At 53.2% G+C, this 11,609-nt stretch overlaps 1 protein-coding gene across 3 annotated transcripts in view; it reads left to right on the top strand.

The window, feature by feature from the left end:
- Nucleotides 1–2,098: 2,098 nt before the first annotated feature.
- EPHA10 (EPH receptor A10) overlaps nt 2,099–11,609 on the top strand; it is a 41,476-nt gene continuing 31,965 nt past the window's right edge. For all 3 annotated transcript variants that reach the window (XR_003523347.1, XM_027613457.2, XM_027613379.2), the window contains exons 1-3: nt 2,099–2,305; nt 4,237–4,301; nt 5,034–5,712. Coding sequence is in view for 2 of the 3 variants with exons in the window: in XM_027613457.2 (XP_027469258.1) it covers nt 2,200–2,305; nt 4,237–4,301; nt 5,034–5,712 (850 nt within the window). In the remaining variant the exon portion in view is untranslated. The remainder of the gene's footprint in view (nt 2,306–4,236; nt 4,302–5,033; nt 5,713–11,609) is intronic.

The raw sequence follows: 11,609 nt of genomic DNA, 5'->3' as shown, positions 1-11,609 counted from the left end.
CCCAAGGAGCTTGCCTGTATGTGTGGTGGTGGGGGGGGGGGCAGACTCCTGACAGCCAGGGGTTTGTTGGGGCATTCTGTATGACTTTCCCCAGTTAATTTCCCCCATATGCTTGGCTCCTGAAAGATCCTTTCGAGGCTCACAAGGAGTTTGCATTTTGTGTTAGCACATAAGGGTCAGAACCTCTGGGTTGAAGTGTCTGGAGCTCAGGTAAGAAGACATGACTGGCGCCTCAAGACTTCATAGGGGACGGGACCCGGATATGAAGAGAAGGGTGAGGGGTAGTGGAGTGAGGACTCATTTTGAAATGAAAGGAGTCCTGGGTCTCTAAGCAGCTTCTAAAAATACCAACTCTCAACGCTGGGGGGGGGGGGGGAGAGGGGAAAATCGAGCGTGAGAAGAATGAGGATGGAAAGAGGTGGGGGTGTAAGAGCCCTTCTTCAGGTAGATCTGATTTCAAAGACCCCGCCTGCATCCAAGAACCTGCCGGACGCCACACCTTCTTCTGCTTCCTCAGGTGGCTTCATCTCCAGCGGTGTCGGTGTCCGAGCCCCAGCCCCTCCTGATGACATTTCTTTCTACCGGCAAAAGAGTCCAACTCCTCCCAGCCATTCCTATTGCTGCTGTCCAGCAAGTATGTCTGTGAGCGAGCAAGTGTGCGTATACACATAGTGGACGTGTGTACACACACACACACACACACACACAGAAATGACACATGAAAGAGGCTTGTAAGTGGCCAGTATTATACAGTGTCACGAATTTTCATTATTCTCAGTGCTCAAGGAAGTATGGACTGTGGCAGAGTCAGAGATTCACCCAGATATTTTCAGCACAGAGCATGGCACTCAGGGAGGGTTGGTTGGAATGGTAAAGAACACAGATATCCAAAACGCACAGTCAAGCCACGCAGGTCATGTAGACACAGGACTCATTGATTTTCAAGGGTTCTCCAGCTACTTTAGCTTCCAAAAGCTAAAGTAGCTTGGGTCCCCCAAGAAAAGAGCACTGAAAAGCTACAGGGTGGGTGGAGCTTTGCCTGCTCAAGTTCAGCCCAGATGGTGGCGCTCAATAGCCGCCTCCCTCGTCCTGGAGGGCTTCAGCCCTTCCCACCACCAACGCCTTAAATCCTCAGCTTCCACATAAATGACCTTCACTAGATAGAGGTCGTGTTCCACGTTTCCTTGCAGCTTCCCCAGCGCTGGTTGAACTCTGAGGATTGGTCCGCCTCTCTCGCAGACGCCTCGGAGTCCCCGCCGCTGAGCTCCTCACCAGTCCCCTGAGATGGGCGGAGAGGGATTATCAAAGGGGGGAACTCCAGGAACTGAGCAGACCGGGGAAAAGGGTAGTTGTGCAGAGTGCTGTCTGTGTCCTGGCAGCAAGAGCAAGAACCTGAGGAACCAGTCGTTCATGCAAAATCTACTACCAACCCCATTCTAGCGTCCACATGTTTTCCCAACCTCGGAAGCGTTGCTGATAGGGTGGGACTCCGTCTCCCACTTTGCTCTCCCTTCTCGAGTAGCCCCCAGGGTCGGGCTTAGCCCCTTCCTTCCTCCAGCCGGTGTGTGTGTGTGTGTGTGTGTGTGTGTGTGTGTGTGTGTGTTGTGTGAGGAGGGCGGGGAGAGAAGGGGGCGGGATCCAGCCAGGAGACGCCAGGAGCCGCAGACATAGGAAGAAGCCAAGTGCTGGGAGATAGAGCTCCCCAGAGCTTGGGGTCAGGACGTCAGGCTTCAAAATCCCTTGCAAGTCCTGGGGGAACAAGGGAGCTTCCCGGCTAGCTCAGAGGCTGCAAGCGTCGTTGCCTCCCGAGGGTCACCCCTCCTTAAGCCACGCCCACGGTGTCTACTTCTCGGGAATGAGAGGCTAAGGTTTTGCGCTCTGGGCCCTCGTCGACGGCTCATCCTCCTCCCCAGGAGCCAGGCCAGCGCTCAGCGCTGCCCCACCCCCACGTTTGGAGACTGGCTGGACCCCTTCCTTTTCTCTGTTCCGCCCCTGGCCTATGAAACTCCACCCCTTCACCTTCTGCTGGCGAGGATTGGTGGACCTCCCGCGGCGGTGCCTAGTGATTGGTTCCCATGGATGATGGTAACCAGCGAGATCCCGCCCCCAGCAGGCGCTAGGGTCTGGGGGCACTGTTCAGCGGTGCTGGGGCTGGCGCGGCTTGAGCCGCCGCCGCACTGACTGCGCGGTCTGCGGACCATGGAGACCGGCGCCGGCCCACATCCGCTGCGCCTGTTGGTCTGCCTGATGCCGCTCTGTCTGGCGTTGCTTTTGGGACCAGGGAGGCCCGGGACCGCCGAGGAAGGTGAGGAGACTGGTGGCTGTTCTTGGAGCCGGGATGCCAGAAGATAAGGGGCTGGAGAACTGGGGTTCTGAGGGAAGGAGTCGTATAGAGAGACTGGAGTCTGTACTGGGGTTTGAAGCCAGCGGGCAGCGGGAAGCAAAGAACTAAAGAGACAGAAAAAAAGGTAGCTAAGCAATGGAAAAGAGAGGGGCATTGAGGAGATGGGGCTGGAGACCTGGGAGGCTGGGGAAGAAAGAGCCCAGGAACCGTGGGAGCCAGAGGCAGCGGTTCAGGGGCCAGTGAGACGGACAGGCTGAGCGAATGGAGGGGGGAGATGTGGGGGCGGGGAGATGAAGAGAGCAGAGGAGACAGGGAGGTGTGGAGGTGAGATTGAAGTACGGGACGACGGGACGGAGCCCGAACCGTGAGGCAGGAGGTGGAGCGCTGGTCGGGAAGGGGTGGCTGCGGCCGAGAGCAGCCCGACGTGCTGGCGAGGGAGCTGTCCGCAGTGCTGAATTCGGAGCGTAGACTACCCAACGCGGTCCGCGTTGCTGGGCTTGGGGCTGCCTGCGGTACCAGAGCCCGCGCCTTGCCTCTGACTCTGGATTTGGGGGAGCTGCACACTCATCTAAATCCAGAGGCGTCATATCCAGGTGCAGAATCCCGAGGAGCTGGAATCTGAATCGCTGACCGGGGGGTTGGGGCGCCGGATCTCTGAGGCTTTCCAATATGCTATTCCGAAGTGCAGTCAGTTATACCAAAACCGGGAAGCTGTCTGTGGTCCTGTTTACAGTCGCCCATGCCTCTGGAGCCAACCCTCTTAGAGACCCTTACCTTGGAGCCCCGCCCCCTTGTTTAAGCTCCAGCTTTGTAATCTTCCAAGACTTCAGGATAGCCTGGGCTCCTGTCTCTGAGCTGCTGCTGTGCTGTCCAGACCAGTGCTTCTTTGGAATTGATACTGACAGCAGAGGAGAGAAGAGATTTTTATTGCTCCTGCTGCTGGCAGAGTCTCTCCACTCATTTTTCCCAGAGCCCCTGGGAGTCAAACTGAAAAGGTTCAAGTCTCTTCCATCCCTGGTGACTTCAGAACTCAGAAGAGCCCCTGAGTATGAGTAATTCAGGATGTATGCAGAAATTCTCTAATATGCTTATGTTCTCCCTCTTCTGGACACTCAGCTATAATTTAGGGAGCCTAGGGAGGCGGGAGGGGGGCTCACTGACACCACCACCCCCATCTTAGAGCCAGTCTTAGAGTACTTCCATGAACTCTGTGGCAGGCTGAATAAATGACTCTCCAAATATGTCCACATCCTAATCCCCAGAACCTGTGAATGTTATTCTAAAGGGCAAAAGACTTTGCAGATGTGGGTAGGGATCCTGAGATGGAGACATTATCCTGGATTATTTGGATAACCTCGATGTAATCACAATGGTTCCTGTAAGAGGGATGCAGGCGGAGTCAGAGCCGGAGGAGAAAGCACCTCGATCACAGAAGGAGATTGGAGAGAAGCACTTTGAAGATGGAGGAGGGGGCCACAAGCCAAGGAATCTAGGTGGCCATAAGAAGCTGAAAAATTCCAGTGGAAATGGAACCTCTGAACCTACAGATGGAGCCAGTCCTGCTGACACCCCGACTTCAGACCAATGAAGCTGATTTCCAAATTCTGACCTCCAGAACTGTAAAAGAATAAGTTACTGTTATTTGAAGCCGTGGAGTTTGTGATAATTTGTTACAGCAGCTACAGGAAACCTATACAGGCTCCTTCCCTAATTGTTGTGGCTACCTCTTTCTGGACTTGAGCTACTCACATCCCACCCCCTCATGGTAAGGTATGGAGTGGGAAAAATTTGTCTCTGTCCCCTCAGCAAATTTACAGTGAACTCACAAAAGGTTCCCTCTCACCTTCCTGACCTTCCGGTTTTCTGACATCTCTGTTCTTCCTTCTCCCTAGTCATCCTCCTGGATTCCAAAGCCTCCCAGGCTGAGCTGGGCTGGACTGCACTGCCAAGTAATGGGGTAAGTGTAACCTTTCCCTCCCTGTCCCAGGAATCTTCTGGTGGTCTGGGATTCAAATCCTCTAGCTCCTTGTGGTTACAACAGCATAAAATGCTCCTCAGAGCACGTGGTCTCCAGGAGCACTGGCTTCAAGCCAGAGTGGCCTATTAGAAAACGTTGAGTCTTCAGTCAGTCCAAGAAGAAAAAAGAAAAGGGGGGGGTAAGATAGTGAGGGCGAAACTGGCTGTGTCTAGCAAAATATACGTGTCATCTAGATGAGCCAATGCTGGACAATGCCTCGCACGTAGTAGATCCTCTAAGCAGTGTTGTTGATTGATAGATTGACAGAACAAGCAAGATTTAAAATCCTAAAAGAGACTTGGAAACTAGGGCTGGGGGTGGGGAGATGTGGCTGTGTGACTGCAGCCTGGTCACTGAGTGGGCACCTGGTGGGGAGCCAGGAGACTTCAGGCACCATTCCCAGCTCTGCAGCTAACTCGACGTTCATATCCAGTCAAATCACTCTCTCTCTCTGGAGCCTCAGTTTCCCCACCTATCAAATTATGGATTTGGCTCCGTTGTCTCCAATATCTCTCCCAGCTCTTCATCTTTTATAATTTCAGGGGCCGGAGGTGGGGGAGAGGGAATGCGTGACGACGGGGAAGGGGGTTTTCAGCTTTCGTCACCGCCAGGGCTCGACCTCCTGGGGGCGCCTTGGCTCTGAGCTTCCCACATCTTTGTTCTCCTCCCCAGTGGGAGGAGATCAGCGGCGTGGACGAGCATGACCGTCCCATCCGCACATATCAGGTGTGCAACGTGCTGGAGCCCAACCAGGACAACTGGTTGCAAACTGGCTGGATCAGCCGTGGCCGCGGACAGCGCATCTTCGTGGAGCTGCAGTTCACGCTGCGCGACTGCAGCAGCATCCCGGGCGCCGCCGGCACCTGCAAGGAGACTTTCAACGTCTACTACCTGGAAACAGAGGCTGACCTGGGCCGCGGGCGTCCCCGCCCAGGTGGCAGCCGGCCCCGCAAGATTGATACAATCGCGGCGGATGAGAGCTTCACGCAGGGCGACCTGGGCGAGCGCAAGATGAAGCTGAACACAGAGGTGCGCGAGATCGGTCCGCTCAGCCGGCGGGGTTTCCACCTGGCCTTTCAGGACGTGGGCGCATGCGTGGCGCTGGTCTCCGTGCGCGTCTACTACAAGCAGTGCCGCGCCACGGTGCGGGGCCTGGCGGCGTTCCCAGCCACCGCAGCCGAGAGCGCCTTCTCCACGCTGGTGGAGGTGACGGGAACGTGCGTGGCGCACGCAGAGGGGGAGCCCGGCAGCCCCCCGCGCATGCACTGTGGCGCCGACGGTGAGTGGCTGGTGCCCGTGGGCCGCTGCAGCTGCAGTGCGGGATTCCAGGAACGTGGTGACATCTGTGAAGGTATTCCGCGGACGAGGGGGTGTGGCGTGGGAGCGTAGCGCGCAGGTGGCAATGGGGAGAGAGCGTGCGGTAGATGGAAGAGGCAGGAGGGGGAATGGAGAAGCTATGGGCTGTGGAGCGCAGAGTCCTGACCTTCTGTGGAGCTTTCCAGGGAGTCCAGCCAGGACCGTTGAGTGAAGTTACTGGGAGGTGAATCTGACTTCGTATGAGGGGGCATTAGGAGGGCCTTGTATTTCAGGCACTATGATCAGCACCTCACATAAGACGTCTCCTCTATTCTCGGCAATAAAGTAAGTCGCCAGTATCCCTATTTCGCAGATGAGGAAACGGAAGCCCAGAGGGATTAACATCTCACTTGCAAAGTTAGTAAATGGGGAACCAGGATTTGAACCCAGATTTGCCCAACTGTCAAGTTCTTTCTATTACATCATGCTGCCTCCCTTAGGCATAAGGAAGAACTGTACAGCAACCCACCTCTACTAGCTAACGGATTGTTTACATTATAAAGAGTGAGCACACTTTCACTGATGATATGCAAATCAGAGGCTGGCAGGGGGATTTTCTTGAGCTGGAGAGAGAGATCGGGAGGTTGCCCTAGATGACTACTAACATCCCACCCAGCTCTCTGATCTATGAATCACTGTGCCCCCTGAGGGAGACCCTTCATGTGCGGGTCCTGTTGGGTTCTCAGGTCTATGTGGGCACCAGGACCAGACCTCTCCTTTTCTCCCCCATCTGTGGCTCTGAGGACTGAGGGTAAGGATGGGTGGGGTATGGATGCGTGCCCTTAATGTAGAAAGATCAGGTGATGCTTTTTCTAAGCTACAACCTCTTTTGATGTCAGGACAACAGAAATGAGTCAGGCATAGTCTCAACTCTTCAGAAGCTCTGCAGATGAAAAATGTAAAAATTTAAAAATCACAACAAGGTGATATATGATCTAACAGAGGGATTAATATAGTGGTGGGAAGACAGAGGAAGAAATGACTAAACTTACTCTTTCCTTTGTTCAATCGTCCATTTAGTATGAACTGAGAACTTACCAAATGCATTTAGGCGGGTTCATTATATGTATTTAGATGATGTCATCATCTCTTTCCTCGGGGGAACTTGTGGATTAGTAAGGGACTTGGAGGCATGAACCTTTCTGAACTCTCCAAGTAGGGTTAGGATCCACTTTTGCTCTCCAGCACCCATTGCAACCTCTACTTCTTGCTTTTTTTTTTTTTTCAAATTGAAGTGTAGTTGACTGCAACCTTGATTTCTGTGCTCACCCCATGGTATGCAGTGATCTACTTATGTGTGTTTCCACCACTGGACTAGGAACTGACCTCAGGCAATGGTTGCATCAGTCTCAGCAGCCTCAGTGTCCATAACAGGATATGGTAGGTGCCCAGTGGAAATGTACTGGGTGAAGGAGTGATTACCATAGCATGTGATACATATCAACAGAGAGTTGAGGAAGCCTGGCGAAGGGAGAAGCCAATTCTAAGGGTGGAGAGAGATGGTGAGAAGGCCTTTCTTCTAGGCCGCTAAAAGCATTCTCAGTTAAGAGATTGTCTGCAGAAACACGGAGGCATGTTTGGGGCTAGGAGCGGAGGGCATTTTGGGGTGTGAGAGGTGATGGGGCTGGAGAGGGGCAGGAATAAATCATGAAGGGCCTTGAACATTAGAATAAAGAGCTTAGACTTTATGCTGTAGACCTATGTGGAGGATTTGAAGCAGGGATCTGACATGTTCAGATTTATATTTTCACAAGATCACTTGAGCTGTAATTACAAAGAAATGATTGGGGGAAGGAAGGATTAAAGGCCAGAAAAAGATGGTACAGTGGTCCAGAAGAAAGAGCAGAAGGTCTGAACTGAGGTAGGAGTAGCAGAGATCATTGAGACAGGAGGATGGATGGGATAATGAGACACATCCACAGCACTTGGTGACCATGTGACATGGGAGGAGAGGAGAGTCCTTTTTGATTTGTATGCTTCTAGAGGATTGAATGGACAGAGGATCATTCACTGGGGTAGAGAACACGAGATACTGATGGACATCGAATTTATGGTGCCTGTGGTGCGTTCAAGTAGAGGTAGCTAGAAAGTAAGTCTGGAGCTCAGCAACAGAGACATAGGTACTATTTGAAGCCATGGGTATGGTTGGGACAGACAAAGGTGAGGTAAGAAGCAAGAGGGCCAATGATGGAGTCTCACACAACAGCAGTATTTAAGGGAGCATACATAGAAGAATTGAAGCCCAAAAAGAAGGACTTTGAGGAAGAATCAGTGGTTAGAGGAGATCCAGAAGAGTGTGATTTCATGGCAGCCCGGGGAGATGGAGGGGTCCAGGAAGGAACAGCTTATAGTGTTGGTAAGCACTCAGGTAAGGAGAGGTTTGGACAGTGTCTGCTTGGTGGCCCAGGCAAGAGCAACGGAGAGAGAGAGAGTAATGGGGGGGGGGGCGAGAGAGAGAGAGAGAGAGAGAGAGAGAGAGAGAACGAGAACCCGGCTGCAGTAGGTTGGGGGATGGAGGAAGATGTGGAGCTGGAGTCAGGGAATGTACTCAACTCCTGGAAGGCTGGATTTGAAAGGCGAGGGGAGGGGTTGGTATCTTAAAGAGGACACTGGGTTGAGAGAAGATTTTGACTGTAGATAGGAGCCTTGTTTATCTGCTGACGAAGGAGCTAGTGGGGTACCAAGTGGGGCCTGGTGGGAGCAGTCTGCCCCAGGGGGATATATTTTATTACTGACATGGTTTAGAATGGCTGATGCTTGTTGCTAATAAAGATCAGGCCATGTTTTAGCCAGTTTTATTGTTTTTTAAAATATATTTATTTATTTGAGAGAGTGAGCGAGAGAGAGAGTGCACAAGCAGGGGGAGGGGCAGAGGGAGAGGGACAAGCAGACTCCCCACTGAGCAGGGAGCCCTATGATTCGGGGCTCGATCCCAGGACCCCGGGATCATGATCTGAGCCAAAGACAGATGCTTAACCAACTGAGCCACCCAGGTGCCCCAGTTTTATTGTTTTTTTAATACTCTATAGATAACACCCTTACTATCTGCACCCTGAATGGACCACTTTTACTGCTCCACTCCCTTGTTCTGTCACTAGGAAGACCCAGTAGAGAAGGAGTGATGTAAGAATTAGGAGCCATGTGACTGATGGAATATAGTCTGGGAGGAGGAGAAGGGGCTGGACCCAGAGTGGAGGAGGAGGGGCTGGAGGCCTTCAACAGGAGGGGGCCCATCTCCTCCTCTGGGCCTGGAGGGAGGAGGAGAGGGAAGGTGGGTGTAGATGGAGGTTTGTGGGTTTGATGGCCAGACCTTGAGGGAATTACCAACTGACAGCCTCTCTTCTCCCTGTGAGGTGGGTGGGAGGAGGGCATCTGGGCCACTGGACAGTGGGATCCTGGTCTGTTTTATGCACTCTTATCTCCAGAGCCGCACTCTAGAGCACCTGGTTCACAGTAGGTGCTAAAAAAAAATCATCCAATGAATGGATCAGGATCTGGAGGAGGGGGCTTGGATACACATTGTGGGCAATCATGCAATCACACACACACACACACACACACACACACACACACTCAGGAACCCACTCCTGCTTCTGACTTAAGCCGAGACTAGACAAAAGCCACTTGTAATGGTGTCAGCTCTGTCTTGAGGCATAGGGAGCTGGGGAGAATGCCAGGGAGAGCTTCACAAGGGAGGTATTAATTTGAACTGGGGTCTGGAGAAATGTAGCAGTTTGCCAGGAGCGAAGGGGAGCAAAATGTTATAGGACAAGAGCCAGAGGTGGGAAGGGGTTTAGTGTGGCATGGGTGGGGTGGCTGGCACTGGGGAGTTGTTGGAGGGTTTTAAGAAGGGAAGTGAGGGGGCGCCTGGGTGGCTCAGACGTTTAAGCGTCTGCCTTTGGCTCAGGTCATGATCCCAGGGTCCTGGGATCGAGCCCCGCATCGGGCTCCTTGCCCAGCAGGAAGCCTCCTTCTCCCTCTCCTTCTACTGCTCCCCCTGCTTGTGCTCTCTCACTCTCTCTGTCAAATAAATAAATAAATAAAATTAAAAAAAAAAAGAAGGGAAGTCAGATGGTCAGATTTGTGTTTAGACAGTGAAGGCCTTCCAGTGCCTTCTGCAGCTAAGTACAGAGCCCTCTCTAAAGTAGACGCATGTGGAGGGGATAGAACAAAGGTGTTCTCCCTTTTGTTTCTCTCTTTTATTTACCCTCTCCCAGCCACTGGAGGAATTAAAGACTGGGGGCTTCCCTGGGGAGGTGGGGTGGGGAATCAGGGTGTGTCTTCAAATCTCTATAGGACTGCCCTGGAGCAGAGTGACCCAAGCAGATATGTTCTCTAAGTCTCCATGGGCACACAGAGGCCCTGAGACAGGGTGGCATGAGGGCGGATTACAGACAGGGGGGCTAATTTGGACTCAACATAAGGAAGCCCCTTCTCACTGCTAATGCCATTCAGCAGAGGCACAGAAGAAGGTGGGCTTGCCATTTCTGAGCAAAGACTGTGGCTCCTGCTAGGAAAGCTGCTGGAGGACCGGGCCAGTGGAGTTGAACTAGGTGATCTCTGACACTTGACTCTGACCTTGAGGAAGAGGGGGAGGGGCCGGGAGTCAGGAGGCTTCAGGAGTCTGCCCCTCAACACAAACCTCTTCTAAACGGAGCCTGTCAAAGTAGAGATAACCACTGCTGTCTCTGCTGGGACACACATCTCTGGGACCGCAGATGTCCACAAACACGCAGAGAAAAGGAGCCTCTGGTCTTTTTTTCCGACCGCTGTGAGACCCTGCAAATGGATCCCGGCTCTGGCTTCACAACGGAGGTTGGCAGGCCATGGTTTTATCCGCACCTGACTGATGGTTTCTTGAGGCCAGAGAAGCATAGGGAGGGGTGGGGCTAACAGGGGACCCCAGGCCACCTGAGTCCCAGTGGGGGCTGCTATTGCCCACCAGACCACCATGGTAGTGAGTCCCATGCTCTGTTCTGAAGGCAGATAGTTCCAAAGCCCCTGGGGCTTCAGAGACCCTGCCCTAAGCTGTGCTGCCCAAGGACTCAACAAGGTGGAACCTCCCAAGCCTAAAGGCTTCCAGATCACGGAAACCCTCTTCTTCCTCCCACGGCCCGAACATTCTTCCTGAGGGCTCGTCTGCATCCCCTCTGTTGTATAGTGTCTTCCTGGGGCTGGAGAGCCGCCAGCCGTCCAGAACCAGCTAAACTAGAAAGAAGGCCAGCTGGGTGGGGGCAGGGAACAACGTGAGAGCCACCCAAACTCCCAGAAGAGGGGCCAGGAGCCACGGCCTCCCTCCCGCCTGGCCCAACTGGTGAGAAAATTTTTCAAGTGGGTGTTTAGCAGTTTCCACTTCAGGCCTGTGATGGAGGAACGGTAATTACGACCACTGTAGTGTACATGTTGTCTGCACTGGGCTAAGAGGCTTACACTTCATCTCAGCTAGTCCCCCACCAACATTTTTGAGGTGGGTATTCTATGCAAGGCTCAGGGAGGTCAAGCAATCTGCCCGAGGTCACCAGCAACTAAGCGGTACAACCCAGCTGCAAACCCAGGTTGTCCAGATACAAAAGCCTGTGCTCTTAACAACCTATGTTCTGGGTGAGGCGAGAGAAGCAGAGAAGTGAGGGAAGCAAAGTCATTGAGGAGGGTGTCAAGACTAGAACCAGGGAAACTTCACCCTCCTCCTGCCTACTCCCCTCCACCTGGCTGGCTCCACTTCCATCCTGCAACCAAGGGTGTCATTTGAGGATTTGTGATGATGAACCCCAAATGCTAGTGGTGGGAGGATGGGCTCCGACAACAGTGTGTGTGTGTGTGTGTGCGCGCGCGACCATAACTAGGAGTTTGTGGGTGTCTGTCCCTGGGGAGCTGTGACACACCCCTTGGAGG

The sequence above is a fragment of the Zalophus californianus genome, chromosome 4 (assembly GCF_009762305.2).
Source record: "Zalophus californianus isolate mZalCal1 chromosome 4, mZalCal1.pri.v2, whole genome shotgun sequence".
In the NCBI taxonomy this organism is placed as follows: Eukaryota; Metazoa; Chordata; class Mammalia; order Carnivora; family Otariidae; genus Zalophus; species Zalophus californianus.
This window is presented reverse-complemented; position numbering and strand designations above follow the sequence as displayed.